Source organism: Lissotriton vulgaris, chromosome 4_1 (genome assembly GCF_964263255.1).
Source record: "Lissotriton vulgaris chromosome 4_1, aLisVul1.2, whole genome shotgun sequence".
NCBI lineage: Eukaryota > Metazoa > Chordata > Amphibia > Caudata > Salamandridae > Lissotriton > Lissotriton vulgaris.
In genome coordinates this window covers 1,363,232,598-1,363,250,696 of record NC_141691.1, presented here as the reverse complement: position 1 = coordinate 1,363,250,696, position 18,099 = coordinate 1,363,232,598, and the positions used below count along the sequence as shown (strand labels likewise).

General features: G+C 46.6%; 1 protein-coding gene across 1 annotated transcript in view; it reads right to left on the bottom strand.

Annotated features, from left to right (window-relative positions):
* Positions 1-18,099, bottom strand: part of METTL4 (methyltransferase 4, N6-adenosine) — a 245,271-nt gene that overhangs the window by 110,481 nt on the left and 116,691 nt on the right. Inside the window, exon 4 of the mRNA XM_086965603.1 lies at positions 368-437. Within this exon, the coding sequence (XP_086821729.1) occupies positions 368-437 (70 nt within the window). The remainder of the gene's footprint in view (positions 1-367; positions 438-18,099) is intronic.

Sequence of the window (18,099 nt, the reverse complement as noted above, 5' to 3'; positions counted from 1 at the left end):
CTTAGGTTTTATCTGATCAATGCTTTATTGATTAGTGGGTCATGTGGTTTTTGTGTTACAACATAAAATCAAGTGCATCAATATCTTATTGCCAAATGAACATGTATGAGGTACTCTGGGGAGAGAATCAATTCTATAGTCTAATATGTATTCACAATGGAGATGAGTGTACTGGAAAATGCCTGTGATTAACAGAAAATCAAGGCGGTTGGTTCCATTAGTGTGCACTTAAAAATATTCTCACTCATCTGAAATTAGTTTTCCAACTTTCGTGTTTTCTCTGTTATTTAAAAAAATGTTTTAACTTTAGCTGTTTCAGCCCAGGGAATGAGGATCACAATAAAATAAAAACAATTTTAATAGATACCTGTTGCTCCGTTTTACTGATTTGTTCTCCCATGGTGGATCAATAACAATGACGTCATACTTTTTGCCATCTATAAAAGAAACATGGGTAGAGGTCTATGTCATTTCCAAGCTACTGCTACGTATTCTGGTCGAAACAATATATATATATATATATCTACATTAAGCAGAAACGATAGCCTGAATGTGCAGAAAATATCACAGACTGGAAATAAGAAATGGAAAAACAATTGAAGTCATCGTCAATAGAATGCACACTCATTTCCCAACATCTAGCTCAATAAGAAGGCATCTCATGATTTCCCAACATTAATCTCGACAGGAAGTGTTATCGCTGCATTTCCCAGCACCGATCTGTATCAGGCGCGCAACACCCATTGGGCTCACCGGGCTTCAGCCCCCCCCCTGTCGCCTCCTCTGCCCGGGCTAAGATGACACGCACTGAAATGGTGCAGGAAGGCTGCGCATCCGATCCGAGAATATGATTGTTTTAATGATTTCTGAGAGGCCCAGCAGCCCGAGCCAGACAGCGAGCCTCTGAAAAGTTTCAGCGAGTGAACCGACCCCCCTGCCCTGACCTCTTGTGTTTCCTTTAGAGTGGCGCAGAGGTGAAATCCTTGCCTGAAGGCAGGGATTTCACCTAAGCACTTGATGGGTTGTGAGCATGGGGTGTGAAGATGTGCACAGCAGGGGGAAGGCATGGCCAGTTAAGGTGATGCTTTTCCTTTGTAAAGGAATTTCTGCTGGCATCTTAGCACAGGGTTTGCTGTCTGTGCACTTGTATAGATGTGTTTTCCATACAAGTGCACAGACAGCAAACCCTGGGCTATGGCGCCAGCAGGAATTAATTTACAAAGGAAAAGCTTCACCTGCACTGGCCATCCTTTTCCCCCTGCTGTCTGTGCATTTGACCCACATTGATCTACACAGTGAGACCTTCGGGAGGAACTGGATGCCAGGACACAGTGCTGCTGATCAGCCAGATTCCACAGTATAGTATCAGAAGAGCATGCAGCAGTTTTTTTGTGTAAGTTCCAGTAACTTTAATGCATTTTTCAGCACAGCATTACCTACTGCCTGCATATCTAGGTTACTGTGAATGTTGTTCTTGACTTACATACATAGAAACGTCAAAGAGGACAGTCCCCTCCAAATATGCGAATGTAGTGTAAGTTTGTAGTGTTTATTTTTTTTTGGGGTGCTAGTGGGTAATTTTAGAGTTCAGGGTGGGTGTGGGTTTTAGGGTGCCAGTGAGTAATTTTATGGTTCAGGGTGGGTTACGGATTGGGGTGCCAGGGGGTAATTTTAGGGTTCTGAGCGGGTATGGGTTTTGGGATTCCAGGGGGCAATTTTAGGGTTCAGGGTAGGTATGGGTTTTGGGGTGCCAGGGGACATTTTAGGGTTCAGCGTGGGTATGTGTTTTGGTGTGCCAGGGGTAATTTTAGGGTTCAGGGCAGGAGTGGGTTTTGGGGTGTCAGGGGGCAATTTTAGGGTTCAGGGTGGGTATGGGTTATGGGGTGCCAGCGGGGAATTTATGGTTCAGGGTGGGTATGGGTTATGGGGTGCCGGGGGGGAATTTATGGTTCAGCATGGGTATGGGGTTTGGGGTGCCCGGGGTAATTTTAAGGTACAGGGTAGGTGTGGGTTTTGGGGTGCCATGGGATTCATTTTAGGGTTCAGTGTGGGTATGTGTTTTATAGTGCCAGGGGTAATTTTAGGGTTTAGGGCAGGTGTGGGTTTGGGATGTCAGGGGGCTATTTTAGGGTTCATGGTGGGTATGGGTTATGGGGTGCCAGATGGGAATTTATGGTTCAGCATGGGTATGGGTATGGGTTTTGGGGTGCCTGGGGTAATTTTAAGGTTCAGGGTGGGTTTGGGTTTTGGGGGGCAAGGGGGAATTTATGGTTCAGCATGGGTATGGTTTCTGGGGTGCAAGGGGTAATTTAAGGTTCAGGGTGGGTATGGGTTTTGGGGCTCCAGGGGGGTGATTTTAGGGTTCAGGGTGGTATTGGGTTTTGGGGTGCCAGGGGGTAATTTTAGGGTGTGGGGTGGGTATGGGTTTTGGGGTGCCGGGGAGGGATAATTTTAGGGATAGGATGGGTATGGGTTTTGGGGTGCCAGGGGTAATTATAGATTTCAGGGCGGGTATGGGTTTTAGGGTGTGAGGGGGTTAATTTTAGGGTTCAGCGTGGGTATGTGTTTTGGTGTGCCAGGGGTAATTTTAAGATTCAGGGTGAGTATGGGTTTTGGGGGGCAATGCATCAAGATAACAAAAATGTGTGCTTTAATTGTTGTCCAGTTTCAAATGCAGAATTCACCACATTTTTTTCTCAGCTTGACCTGAGCATTAACCGATCCTGATTATCTGCCATTTTAGCTCCGCCCCATTGATTTACATTAGCCACGCCCCTTCATCTGCCATGTTAGGCCCCCCCCCCGAAATTAAGACCTAGTTGCGCCCCTGATCTGTATGCATATGGCACAGGAAATAACACTGGTTTCCCTCCAACAAAAATCTTTGAAACAAGAAACCAGGCAAGCAGGCATCCTTCTGAACAAGATGATATTTCCGAATCTCCCAAAATCCAGATCAATAGGAAATGACATTATTGCTTTACTGCAAACTCCACAGCCGTTAAAGACCAGTCACCAGTACTTCCTTCGTTCTGCGTCACAGGCTGTGGGCGGCTAAGACAAGGACATCTCCTGTTTTAAACTGTTCAGACCTGAATAACCTAGGGTTAGAATCCATGTTGACACAGTAAGTCATCCATAATTATATATTTTTACCCCTACACACACCATTCCCCCTATCACATCAAGACATAGACCTACTCACCACACTCACACATCTATCACAAACAACCCCATCCACATACCACTCACTTGTATACACAAACCTCCCACATCACACCAACTTCAAATCATGCTCCTCAATGCACAATCTGAAACACGTTATACACCCCAACATCGTCAAAATCATCGCACACCACAACCTACATGCTCTTTTCATTACAGAAACCTATACCACAGACTCCTCCGGGCACATTTCCTAATATCCTTTTCCCCTTTGAGTAGAGCACACAATATAAGGAATGCACCTGCAAAACTGGAGGGAGACTCGTAGTCATACACAAGTCGACAATACCTTGTACTTTCTCCAACATGACCACACCTCAGTCTTTTGAGCTCTTCTACCGCTTTCCTCTCACTGCCTGCAAAGCAGCCTCATTTCCTCTCATCTACAGACCACCCACAAGCCATAAGGACATCATAGAAAAAATATCAGAAAGTATCACCTCGCTCTCCAATCAACATTCCCACCCCACCTTCCATGGAGATTTCAATTTGCCCAGCGACTCCAGTACCAAAACCATGAAGGAAGCCCTAACTACTCAACACCCTACAATTAAAACACCAAATCACCAAGTCCAAAGTTAACACATGGGACCACACCTTCTCTGCATCCTTTAACATCCAGTGCCAGCCCCCCAGACTCCTAAACTGATCATCTTGCTGGCCCCTCACCACCACACATGCCACTCCCATACACGAGACTTACAAAAAGTGATGGACGGAATGCTTGCATTAATCTCAGGCACTGATTATTACTCTGGTCGCATCTCAGTACGTTATAATTTTGCACACAATGCTGTCTCTGTTTGGACCCAGCCGTAATGCAAATCACTCTTGACCGTTCTCCGATGGGAACAGTCAAGCCTGAACTGTGAGGCCAGGTCCTCGTTGATCTGGAACACAAGCAACCCAAGACCGGTTTCGCCCTGAATAAGGCGAATCCGCCAGGTATAACTTGGTTCCAGTGACAGTGCGCACAGAACCTATGTCTTTCGGACGCAGCCCCAAGTGATTGCCAGTGCCTGAGATTAATTCAAGCATTCCATTCATCACTTTGTTTTTGACTCTCCTACATAAAGGCAGCACAAAAGGAGAACATGACCTTCTGCTGCTTTAACAACATCCATCTAGAAGAACTGAAGACCAAGAAGAACTACTCAACCTATCGAAAAACTTCTAGCCCCCACCGGATGTCAACATAATTCTCAACATCTACAACACCAATCTAAAGAATCACGGATATCTTCTGAAAACTCACACTTCCAGGCTTAAACCATCGGCACACATCCAGGTACATCCAAGAACTTACAGAGAAGAAGCACACAATTGTAAGGAGAGGAGTTGGCCTAAAGGCTAGGGCGGTCGACCTCAAATCTGGGGAACCAGGTCAGAGTCTCGGCAAGGACGCGCAACATCCGTTGATTCTGGGCAAATCAGGTAATCTCCCCGTGCCTTACTAAAATGAATGTGTCCTCATGTAACGCAACTGGTGCTTGTGTAAAGAGCTCTGATACCGGATACCTTCGGGTCAAGTTCACGCTATATAAAACGCCGTAAAAAAAAAGATCAAAATGCCAGGAGGACCTTCCTCTTCCGAAACCACTGTGCTCCAATTGTCGCTATGGGGGTGAGTGCTTGCAATGTTCAGCACTCAGTCCATCATCCCCTTTGGTTTTGCTTTGTTCGCCCAATTTTCGTTCCATCATCACCACACCTAAAGTCACCTTCAACAACGAAATCAACAGAAGCACAGCTCTCTTTAAGGGTGTCAAACAGTGTCCAATGCCATCCGGAAACCTGCTTTCACACCATGAGTTGACAGATGCAATGCAATAAACTGCTTCTTTACAGAGAAAAATCAACAAAATCCGATCTAACCTCACTAATTCATCATCGTTATCCATATAGTCACCTATAACCAGCTGCCACATCCCTAAATGGTAAACCTTCTTCAATAACTCCCATGTAGACTTTTCCAACATTCTGAACTCACTCAAAGCCTCTTGCTACAAAGAAGATGGAGTACCCTCCTCAGTCATTAAGTCACTTCAAGAAGAAGCCTGCACACTCTTTTGCCACACTGGCAATGCCTTCCTTAACCAGGTCTGGTGGCTTAGTGGACTAATTAGGGCACTGTAGGGGCCTGTGTTTGACCTCATGGTCACAGGTTCAAATCCTAGAGGGTCCACTCAGCCTTTCCTCCTTCTGAGGTCGATAAAATGAGTACCATTGAGTTGGGTAACTATAAACATGTGTTATTCAGCGCCAAGATACCCTTCAGGGTGAATGTGAGCTTTACAAATACACATGGTTTGTTATGTTGCTAACCCAGGGCACCATCCTGGACAGAGTCTCTTCAGGCTGAAAAAGCATGCATAAGATCCAACCAACCGTGTCAACTTCAGTCCTATAACTTACCTCACATTTGCTGAAAAAAATAATTGAGAAGGCAATCACCACCCAGCTACAAGAGCACATCAGCAAGAATAACATATTTCAAGATTATCATTCGAGGTTCAAATTACAATGCGGTATTGCAATAGCCACCCTCCAGATGGCGGTCAACGCCCTCTTCCTCAATGACATAACCAGCACTTTCCTCTTGGTCCTGCTCGATCTCGTTGCAGCTCTTGGCAAGGACTATCATTCTGTATTGATCCAACTGGAAAACTTGCATGGGCTTCTCTGACACAATCATACAATGGTTCACATCCTACCTCATCAACCAACAGCAACTCGTTCAGACAGGAGCTTCTAGATCTCGGGCTCTCCACGTCATCTGCCGAGTCCCCTAGGAATCCATCCTTTCACCCATTATTTTTAGACTGTATTGGGAACCCTTGGAGCTATCCTCGCAGAGAGCAAAATCAAGATCCACTAGCATGCTGATGACATGCAACTCGTCTTCAAAATCTAATCAAGCAACACCGTGGAGACTCCAAGCCTGTCTCAAATGATCCAAAACTGGATGTCAAAAACGATCTGATGCCAGTGGCATCTCGCCCATACGGCCCTCCAACTCATCACCCAGCTCTCTAAATATATGCTCAACTTCAACTTGCATCTTTTACATAAAACAAACATGTTTGTTTATATGTGAAAGTGCAACATCAGTCACCATTAAGTGGGGGCTTCACTGTGGTTTCTTTGGTACTGCACTTGTCAGCTGGTGGCCTTTCAGTCCGTCTTCACACATTCGCCACACATATCTGACATGCTGCACAAGCCTCAGACAGTACAACATGTCAGATAATTAAGCTTTAGGGATAATCCATCATGCACCCACATTACTTATCAGAGTCAGATTAGAGAAGGAGGATTAGAGAAGGAGGATTAGAGAAAGAGGATTAGAGAAGGAGGATTAGAGAAGGAGGATTAGAGAAGGAGGATTAGAGAAGGAGGGTTAGAGAAGGAGGGTTAGAGAAGGAGGGTTAGAGAAGGAGGATTAGACAAGGAGGATTAGAGAAAGAGGATTAGAGAAGGAGGGTTAGTGAAGGAGGGTTAGAGAAGGAGGATTAGAGAAAGAGGATTAGAGAAGGAGGATTAGAGAAGGAGGATTAGAGAAGGAGGGTTAGTGAAGGAGGGTTAGAGAAGGAGGGTTAGAGAAGGAGGATTAGAGAAGGAGGATTAATCACCAGCCCTAGCCCGGCTTCTGATTAGGCAAAAGCTCAAGGAGATGCCTGAACAAGTAATAGTTTTCCATCAAGAAAAAATACTCTTCTTGTGGCATGAGGTTTCTAGAGCCAGGTAGACGTTCGGAAGCTTTGAGCCCAAGCTATGCAGAGATGGTCTGTGTCGTGTCAAGATAAGCCTCCCTTTCAGCTGCTACTGCTCCATAGCCTTCCCTGCCTACACTCACTCCTTCCGCCTGTGTCCAAGCCCTTGGCGAGTTTACCCACCACAGCCCCCGCTGACATATTCATCCGATTCAATGCTTGGTTTGTTATGCACATCACCGAGAGCCATGCAGTGTAAAATCTCCTTTTACTGCTTATTTCATGGTGATGTGCATCCAGTGCCAGGAAATGGAAAAAATGGCTCCGGGATGAGGCATCTTGTAAATTGAGGGTCAAGATGTTCCAGCACAAAGATGGTGAAGTCAATAGGGGAGGAGTAAAAAAACAACTGAGCTTGCCAATCAACATATACATTTATTTTTAAAAACTCAGTCATGAAGAAATTGACATGAAGGACAAATGTGACGACGTAGCTGCCCTGGCTTACGTAATTGGTCACAAACAGGCTACATTTTAAAATATGTTAAGGCACCTGCTGCACAGAGATCGGTGTATGCACAGCAATTTCCTGCCTTTAATAATGGTAAGATAACTCTGGTAGTTAATGCACTTGCTAGTGAGAGCTGGGTTTTGCCCAGCCACCATTCTGACACATCATAAAGTAGCGCAGAGTATTTGTGCCTGCAGCAAAGTCCAATGTGTGACATGCTGATCATGGATTTAGACTTTATGTAGTTAATTCCGTCAGTTACTGCTTTTGTCACAGAGAGCCTTTGGAGGGCGATTTATAAGTTACAATCATTCTAATAAAGCACAGTGATCTATGAACCTGCTTCAAGCATCTGCATACACACCGCAAGGCATACGTTTTGAATTTAAGGGGTTTTTCAATCTTTTGTTATTCAAAGGTTGCTAAAAAGGTTCCTTTTGGTATTATTAAAGTCTTATTAGTACAGACGATCCCAATCGCTGGATTACATTTTAAATTCTAACTTTGTAGTTCTCCAGACCAACCTCTCTTAATATTTAATAACTACCAGTCTGGATCATATTCACTGGCACTGTATATAACACCAATTTACCTCTGGGCAAAAATGGCAGAATGGGGCCTTCCAGATAAACTGTTAAACTCAATCATTCCCCTGTATAGCGATACAGGTGTACGGTTAAAGTCGATAATGGTAGTAGGGTCACGTCCAAGATTCAAACTAAGACTGGCCTCAAGCAGGGGTGTGTTCTGGCTCCTGCCTCTTTAACTTGTATTTGGCCAATCATGATCAATCCTTGGCACAAGTGGACAGCTTTCACCAAGACTGACAACAGACACAAGAGTTCACCTGCAATATGTTGATGGCTTAGTAGTTTTAGATCAGACTCCTGTTGGCCTACAAAGGTCAATCGATTGGCTGGGTATATCGAGCAGCAAGGCCTTGAGGCGAAGTTAGGAAAAACAAAGGTGATCCAGCTCATTGACCTAAAGAAAAATCTCCCAATTGGTTTGCGAAGTGCAGTCATATAAACGTTGTAACCTCCTACAAATACCTTGTAACTGTGACATCTGATCTTCAGAAGCACTTTTCTACGATGCAGGCCAAAGCTCGTACTATAACTTTTGCATTCGGTCAGCTGCAAAAGAAGCTAAGGTGCACATCGCATCAACATCTGCTCACAGTAATTGAAGCACAGCTTCTCTTCTACTGACAGCTTCACATGGCCTGGAAATCACCCAAAGAAAAGAGGCAACCCTATTACATCTTCTTCAAACAAATGTTTATAAATCCATCTACCGCCTGCCATGGTCAGTCTCCCAAGGCCAGGTTCGGATGGAATTTGGCCTAATGAACCAAGAACAGCAAAGAATGAATGCATTTGTAAAGCTATGTTGGACTCTTCTTGTCTCTAAAAAGGTCTCCATGAACAACCAGTGCTGGCAGGAAATAAAGCCCCAGATGAGCAAAAATCTAAAAACATCATAAGGAGGGTACCTGTGGGCGTCTTTCATTGCTCTGGGTTTAAAGGAAGGAAGCCTGGGCCCTCTCTAGGGAAAATTTATCTTTCAATCAGCTAAGTTACAGCTTTGCGAAAGCTCTGTCACAGCAGCAAGGTAAGAACACGTTAGCAGCCAAACGTCAGACATGGACTGTTATCGTCTCATATCAGCATTTAAACCCTCAAGCTCACCTAGTAACTAATTTCTTGCGTACGTTAAAGCACCAGTTTATGTTGTTCCATTTTGGTCAGTTCGAAAGGAAAGATCTCATCCTGTCTTGGAAGAGCCGACTGACTACGCTAATTTGCCACCTATGTGAGTACAAACAGGAGTCAGTAATAATAATAATAATAATAGTTACATTTGTAAAGCGACTGGTTACACTGAGGCCAGTGTGTCCCCGGGCTGCGGTATCAAAGAAAGGAAACAGTAGCAGCAACCAAAACTGGCAATAATTAAGAAGCTGGAAATAAGTTTGTAATCCACATAGTATGTGCATGCCCAGCGCTCTGAGAACATAGAAGAAAGCCACTTAAATCAGCCTTCTTACAACAGTAATTGTGCACTTGCAGGCAAGCCGTAATGTGTTGGCTCGGTGAAGATTCCTTTGTCCTAGCATGCCAGGGGACTAAATATCTGTGCCTGGTGCAACAATTGTTCAGTGACCTGCTGCATAAAGAGCCACAAGAAATCATCCCTTCATAGGCCAAATGCCCAAGACTGGCTAAAACTCAAAACCTAGTAGTGGTGGTAACCAAGGTGATCTCCACACAACTGGCATAGTTAGCATCATCTTCACATGCATAAGCAGTTTTACACTTTTATAAAATCATTAGGAATCTAATTACGAAGGTTTTAATGCCAAATTGGCAAAAGATACAAGCCTAGACAATTTCAATTTGGTTTATACAAACTGACATGCACAAAGCACTTGCACGTTTTATATAAATGTTGGCTTTTATTGTTAGAAATGTTAACTAATTTGCACAATAATTTTGAATCATGTTTCTGCTGGTTTTATATTGTAATGGTTTTAATTAATCATCAATAAAGTGTGATCATGTATGCATTTGTTTGATGGAAAGCACTGTCACCTTACATTGGTATGAGTAGTGCTACAAAAGAAATTAAATAAAAAAATAAATCAGTAAGTGAGGGGAAATGACTATTCATGTAAATGAAAAATTTCCTAGCTAACGTAACGGAAAGTTTCAATTCTATTCAGGACTAGGAGGCGAGGATTATGCAGTCCTTTCTTCTCTTTATTCAAATAGCCAAACAATACAAAAAACTTTTCAACTACAACTCCCATGAGCACATGGGGCACAGTGTCCATAGTAACCATTGTCCAATGCAGAGGGCGTCCCACGTATATATGCTTATGACGTCCCTTCCGCTTCCTCTTCTTCTCTGTGAGGAAATTTCTCCGTTAACCCACTCAGTCCATCGTCTGATCTTGTCCTAAACAATACAAGAAAAAACGTTATCCTGTTCCCCTTCCATGGAAGGAAGCATAAGGAGGCAATTTTAAGTCCTCTAAGAACAGAAGGAACTCTTTTCTCTCACACAAAGCCAAGGAAAACGCAGAACATAATATGCATATCCAGAATGAACCAGTCAAATCTAGACATATCAGTAAACAAACCCTCATCAAACCCATAGTGTAAGAAATTGCTTACTGACCATACGAAGATTCCCGGGTGGGACGAGACGCCACAGTCTCGGGGAGGGATAATCCTCGCCTCCTACCCTTAGTAGAATTGAAACTTTCCGTTTCGTTAGTTAGGAAATTTTTCATTCTATGTCAGGATGGAGGCGAGGATTATGCAGTTTCAAAGCTTATCCACCACCAACGTTGCTGCGCAATAGATGGGTTTGAAATAAAACTTCTTGAACGTGGATTCGGAGGACCAATCCGCTGCATTCATAATATCCTCCAACCGGCCACCTACCTGTACGGCTTTCGAGGCCATAACTCCTCTTGTGGAATGAGCCCCAAATTTAGTCACATCCACCCCGCCTCGGTCATGAGCCAACGGACCCACCTAGCTATGGATGGAGATGAGACCGCCTTAAAAGGCTTCTGCAGGGCGATATGGAGCTGACGTTCTCCGTCATTTCCTCATAAGCCTTAAGGAATCGTACCACACAAAGCTTGGGTTGTTCTGTAAATACCAGATAAGATACCAACCTGATTTTAGTCTTAGTCCTCCTCGTGACCGTGAAAGTCACTCCATCCGGAGTGAACATCCGAGCCGTGACGTCCAACGCCCTCACATCCGAGACACGTTTACAAGAAACCAGACAAAGCAGGATCGCCAATTTTGCCAACAATTCCTTCCTGGAGAGATACTGGTTGTCCCGCCAAGAGCTGAGAAAGCGCAGTACGATGTTGACGTCCCAAAGGCAATTATACCTGGGTTCCGGGGGCTTAGAAAGTCGAGCGCCCTTCATCATATTGCAAACCCAAGGATGTTCCCCTGCTGGTTTACCATCGATATGGGCATGCCCCGCCGAAATGACGGATCTGAATGAATTGATAGAACGATATGCCAACCCTGACTGTGCCAATTCTGCAAAAAAATTCAAGATGTGACTAACATCTGCCCCCACGGCATCGGCGTGTCTTCCCAGACACCAACGACGCCACCGTCCCCAAGCCGAGCGATACCTCTTGACAGTACCTGGAGCCCAGGCTCGTTGGATGAGGTCAGCAGCGTCCGCCGAAAGGCGGCCGTCTTGCCAACGTCCCCTGAAATCCTCCATGCCATGAGGTGTAATGTCTCCTGCAGAACTAACAGATGGGGTTCCCCCAGGAGACCCCGAGAGCAGGGAAGGGAACAAGGGCAGTCGAATCGGACGGTCCAACGACAGTTCCAATAGGGAAGGGAACCACGCCTGGACCCGCCAAAAGGGTGTCACCAGGATCATGGACGCCTGCTGTCGGCGAACTTGCACCGCTACCGGAGGAATCATCAGGAAAGGAGGGAACGCGTATGGCAGCTCCTGCGACCAATCTTGCAGGAACGCATCCACCGCCGACGCCTCCCAGTCTGGTCTCCAGCTCACAAACTTCGGAAGCTGATGATTGAGCTGGGATGCGAACAAATCCACCGTGCACGGGCCCCACTTGGCCATCAAAGCCCAGAAGACTGACCGCTCCAGTCGCCAATCGTTGAAGTCGTGGAAGTTCCTGGAATGCCAGTCTGCAATTGAATTCTGAAGACCCGGAAGATATTCCGCTCACACAGAGATCTGCCTCTCCAGGCAGTAAGGCCAGAAGTCCTTCGCCAGCTCTGCCAATGCCCGAGACCGCGGGCCGCCCAGGCGATTGATGTATTGCACCGCTGACACATTGTCCATGCGTAACAGGATGCAACACGACACTCGGTCCTGGGTTTGGGATCGCACCGCAAAAGAGCCTGCCAGGAGTTCCAGGCAGTTGATGTGAAGATGTAGCTCCTCCTCCGACCAGCGGCCCCCCATCGTAATGTTGCCGCATCGGGCTCCCGAGCCCGACCTGCTGGCATCAGATTGTATGACCAGATCCGGATCGGAGCCGAAGATCGCTCTCCCGTTCCACGCACTCATGTGCTCTATCCACCAACGCAGTTCCGTTCTGGTCTCCTCCGTCAGAGAGATGAGCTCGGAATACGTGAGCCCCTTCCTGAGATGCTGCGCTTTCAGCCGTTGGAGGGCCCTGTAGTGCAAGGGACCAGGGAATATCGCCTGAATCGAGGACGAGAGGAGACCCACGATTCGAGCCAACTGCCTGAGGAAGATTATGTCCTTCCGAAGGACCTGAGAAAGCTCCTTGCGAATCTTGCTCACTTTCTGCAGGGGCAGGCTCAGGGAGGCCGTCTCCGAATTGATTAGGAAACCCAGAAAAGTGATCTGTCTGGATGGTCGGAGCTCGGATTTCCGTGATTTTATCACAAACCTCAGATCCTGGAGCAGAGCAATAGTCATGTTCACGTTGCGTTGGAGGCGGTCCGCCGATTGTTCCATAATCAGTATATCGGCGAGATAAATAATCAGCAGTATGCCCCTCTCGCGTAGAGTCTCCACTACCGGCCGAAGTAGCTTTGTAAAGCACCAAGGAGCCGATGAGAGGCCGAATGGGAGGGCTTGGAACTCGAAGACCATCCCGTCCCATAAAAATTGCAGGAACCGCCGATGAGGCGGAAAAATGGGAACCGAGAGGTAAGCGTCCTTCAAGTCCAGATGGACCATCCAATCCTCCAGGAGGAGGATGTCGCGTAGGAGATGGATCCCTTCCATCTTGAAGTGGCGGTAAACCAACCACTCGTTGAACTCTCGCAAGTTTATGACCGGGCGGAAACCTTCGTCCTTCTTTTGGACTAGAAAGATGTTGCTCAAGAAACCTGTAGGGTGCAAAACTGACCTGCAGATCGCTCCTTTCCTGAGGAGCTCCGTCACCTCGTTGCCAATCAGAAACGTGTCCTCCGCGGAAAAAAAGAGCGGACGGGGGCGTATCCTCTGACGGGGAGTCCCGTAGAACTATTTTTTATAACCCCGGACCGTTTGGAGAACACAAGGGTCTGCCGTGATCTTGCACCAGTTGTGGGGATGATCCCGTAACCTCCCCCCAGAACGGATGGGGAAAAAAGTGTAACACTCACCGGCTGGACCTCCGGGTGCGTTGGCTCCACCTCGGTAGCCTTTGCCGCGCGCTTTTCCTCTACTGGGGTAGAAAGAGCCCTGGCGGCCGTCGTTCCAGCCGTTGTTGCGGCGCTGCTGGTTTTTGTTGTTAGGGCCCTGTTGGTAAGGGCGGCCGGAGGAGCGACCCGCCCTCTTCCGGCCCCAGCAAAAACCCGTCCAGGGAAGATCTTCTTTATCGAAGTTTGCGCCTTATCCAGTGCGGAAAAGATGGTAACGAACTTGTTCAGTTCCTTGATGAACGGTTCGCCGAACAATTTGCCCTGTGCAATAGGCCCCGCCTCCGAAGTTGCAAGATCGCCCAGTTTAGGGTCAATTTTAATGAGAAGCAATCTCCTACGCTCGGCCGCCAACGCACAGTTCGCGTTGCCCAAGAAACATAAGGCTTGCTGGGCCCAACCTGCCACGACGTCCGTGGATAACGCGGACCCCGACTCCTTAGCCCTCTCGGCCAACTGGATGATCTGGGTCACGGGGCCCACGGCATCCAGGAGCTTATCCTGACAGTTGCGCCATGAGCGGTCTATGCCCTTCTTAGGGTCTTTCATGAACTTGGCGAAGAACGCGCAGAGCTTATCATCAATATCTGGAGTGACAGCCACCCTGCCCTCCAATTTCGGCCGGGGGCATTCTCCCTGCATGCGGGTCCTAACCTCCTTCTCCAGAGGCTGGCGGACGTTACTCGCCACATAAGCCGCCACCTTAGGGTCCGGAAGCCACTCCGACGACCTAGGGCAGTGTTTCCCAAACTGGGGTCCGCGGACCCCCAGGGGTCCGTGACACATTCCCAGGGGGTCCGCAGGCAGCAGGTTTAAAAGCATAGAAAGGTTTCTTGTATAATTAGCAGCTTTACAGCAACAATAAAAGTGTCAAGATTATAAATGAATAAATAAATGCCAGTGATTAATGTACCTGCTGGAGCGTGAGGAGAGTTTTGTTCAGTGGCAGCTCTGACTAATATAGCACAGAGGGTTAATGTGCTATTGCAAAGAACGTGTAACATGAATTTTAAAAAGCAGTATTTTATGTGCATAGGTTCGTAGTTAATGCTTTTGTCACAGAGATTCTTTTGTTACTGTGCACTTCATAAGTGACAATCGTAATGTAGCAGAGGGACCTATAAACTGTCATCAAAGAGCTGCTTAAAAACTGCATGGTACCAGTTAGTAACTTATGTTTTTTCCTAGTTATTCATTATCCTGATGCTGCAAAAAAGATTTATTTGGGTAGAAATACATTTTTAATGTTAAAGTCAGCGCTAGCCACTGTTATGTTCTGAATCCTGAGTTTGTGCTTTTCCAGACAAAGATCTCTTTGAACATTTTATATACACACTGATTTACATGTATGATTCAATGTCTATATGTGTGTGATGTAAAGTGCTCTGACATCCTACAATTGTATGAGAGGTGCTATAAAATAAATGAAATACATGTGACAGAGGGGCTATTACTTCAATATAAAATACCAAGGGCCAGATAAGTTTTCAAATGCGCAAACAGGTTCGCGAACCCGTTTGCGCATGCATGTACATTGCCTATTTCGCGAGTCGAAATTTGTTTGCGACTCGCTAAATAGGTTTTGCAACTTGCTATTTGGAAGGGGCATTCCCTTCCAAATAGTGAGTCTCAAAACCATGTACAAATGTTTTGTAGTCGCAAAACACTCGTAATTACCACCTACTTCAAGTAGATGATAATGCATTTGCAAAGGGGAAGGAGTCCCTAGGGGACCCCTTCCCCTTTGCAAATGCATGCAAAATTATTTTTTAAGGGCAGGCAGTGGTCCCAGGGACCTCTGTCTACCCTTAGAAAATGAAACTAAAACGTTTCATTTTCTTTTTATTTTTTTTAAATGCATGGTAAGCAGGTTGCATTTTTTTTTTTAAACTGCATTATTTAAAAGCAGTCCCAGACATGGTGGCCAGCACAGCACAGCAGGCCACCACACCTAGGAGGGCAGGCATCCCCAACGGGCTCGCAAATTGTGAGAGGCTCATTAATATTAAGGAACCTCGCAATTTGCGACCCCATTGGGAATCCCAAACAGTGTTAAACACACTGTTGTACATTTCATTTAGCAACTCGCAATTTGCCACTTGCAATGTGTTGTCAATTGCGAGGCGCTAAATGAAATGGTCGTACATCTGGACCCAAAATCGTTAGTACCTTGAGTATTTGTTTTGTGTGCCCACATGTGTATTTTTTGTATTACTATTTTAATATTTGAAATTTAACTCATACAAATTGCTTGGGGGTCCCCGGCTTCCAGTGGTGGCTCAATGGGGGTCCTCAGGAGTCATAAGTTTGGGAACCACTGACCTAGGGTGATAAATTCTAGTAGGATCAAACATGTCTGAGGTCTTTCCGTCCCCATCCTGGGACTCCGAGGAATGTGACGCCGGGCTCCAAGGCCGACCTGCATCAACATCCCCGCCCGAGGAAACGTCGTCCTCGGACACACCCACCCCCTCAAAGGGGAAACCATCATCCTGGTCTGATTCAAGAGCGACCTCGTCGCCATCTTCTCCGGGGTGAAATCCCTCCCGGCAGGGTACAGGTTTAAGCGTCCGCGCACTCTTACGGAAGGAGTCCCTCAGGCCATCGAACTCTTCCAGGTGCCCCACGTGACGTTTCGCGGTCCTCTTACCACCACCCTGCACGCTGCCGGATCAGAGTCCTGCTTGCACTGGGGTACCGAACACCCCGGGGATACTCTGGGCGAGAGCGTCCACTTTATCCCTCAGGGGGGCCAGCGCCGTGTCCAGGGCCTGCGAGAGCGCGAGACCCACAGCAGGCGGCAAGGGTTGGGGAGGCCATTGTTGTTCCGCCTCCTGAATTGAGGTGTTAGGATGTTCACATGACATATTTAAAATGAGGGTGAGAGCACTAATATACACCTTTCCTATGTACCTCAGGTCGCCCCCTCGCCAGCACTCAGACAGTTTTAGCTGTCACAAGTTGGGTGCGGTAACCAAAACTCGCCACCAGGTGGCGCTGCGCCCAATGCGCGTGAATGGGGATGCACCGATACCGGTGTCAGGCGAGAGTTGGTGAGGCTTCAAAGAGCTCACCTCAACGCGCCGTCACACCATGGAGGAAACAGTCCAAAAACCGCCCCTCCCCGTGTCGGGCACCCCACAGAGCCGGTAAGCGCGGGAGTGCGCTAACGCGGTCCGCGATTACAGCGGGGTAATGACGGCGCAGGCAGAGCCTGAAGCGCGTCCAGAACTGGACAGTGAGAAGCCGCGAGCAGAAAACTGACGCGCGGGTATCAGAACGCTAGAGATAGCGGGCATGCACAGGCACAATTATCGTATCAAAGATCATCAAAGGCAAAAACAGTTCGTCACAAAACAGTTCGTCGGGGAAGTAAATAAAGCGTGACTTATCTGACGAGAAGAGAAGAAAGAGGAAGCGGAAGGGACGTCATAAGCATATATACGGCGGACGCCCTCGGCATTGGACAATGGTTACTATGGACACTGTGTCCCATGTGCTCATGGGAGTTGTAGTTGAAAAGTTTTCTGTATTGTTTGGCTTTGAACCTGCTATTTGAATAAAGAGAAGAAAGGACTGCATAATCCTCGCCTCCGTCCTGACATAGAATCATAGTTGTCATTCCAAGCATTTGTGAACTGAGACCCAGATGAGTGGTTTTCATTCCCTCCATCGCATTGGTATCGAAGTGCTAGGCTGCAGACAGCTCGCAGCTAGGATGAGACTCCAAGGAAAGGGGGGCTTATGGTCCTTTAAGGGAACCCTTTTGTTGGGCCAAGCTGGAACTGAAAATAAGAACCTCTTTTCACCTCTTGTTATTCAGCCAAAGCAAAGAAGGTGGGTGCTGCTGAATTTGACCCGGGACCAGCAAATTTCACAGAGAAAAGGTCAGCGTGTTTCACGGAGGGAAGCCCGGATCCACCTAAATATTAGACACTGGATCCGTAATTTGCTGGATTCACCTCATTTCCTGCATTGTGTGCATCATTGCAAAGAGAACATCAAAACACATGACTCCGCATGTCCAACTTGAGCAAACATCTGTTTCATCAGCCAGTGCTTTTGGATATGGGTGATGCCCCTACACTGCATGGTTTAGAAGGTATGAGAGCTATGAGGGAGGTTTCATCCCTGTATGCTGTAGACTAATATGTCTACAGCTCGAATATATCAGCAGTATATGTCATTTTATCATATTGCACAGTTCAAGGTATATATGGTGTACTCCCACTGCACATTTTGGAGCTTTGTGTGTGCACATGTTCTGCAATATGCAATGTGAGCATACCTACATCTGTTTGAAATATGCAGTGCAATTACCTAGTAAATATCAATCTGCAAGACTAAGCATCACATTTAACTGAGCACATCATACATATGATCATGAAAGGGGTAGTGTAAGCAAATGACGCATCTTGTCCTAAAAAGGGGAGTGTGAGCATATTACACACCTCAGGTTTAAAATAGGATT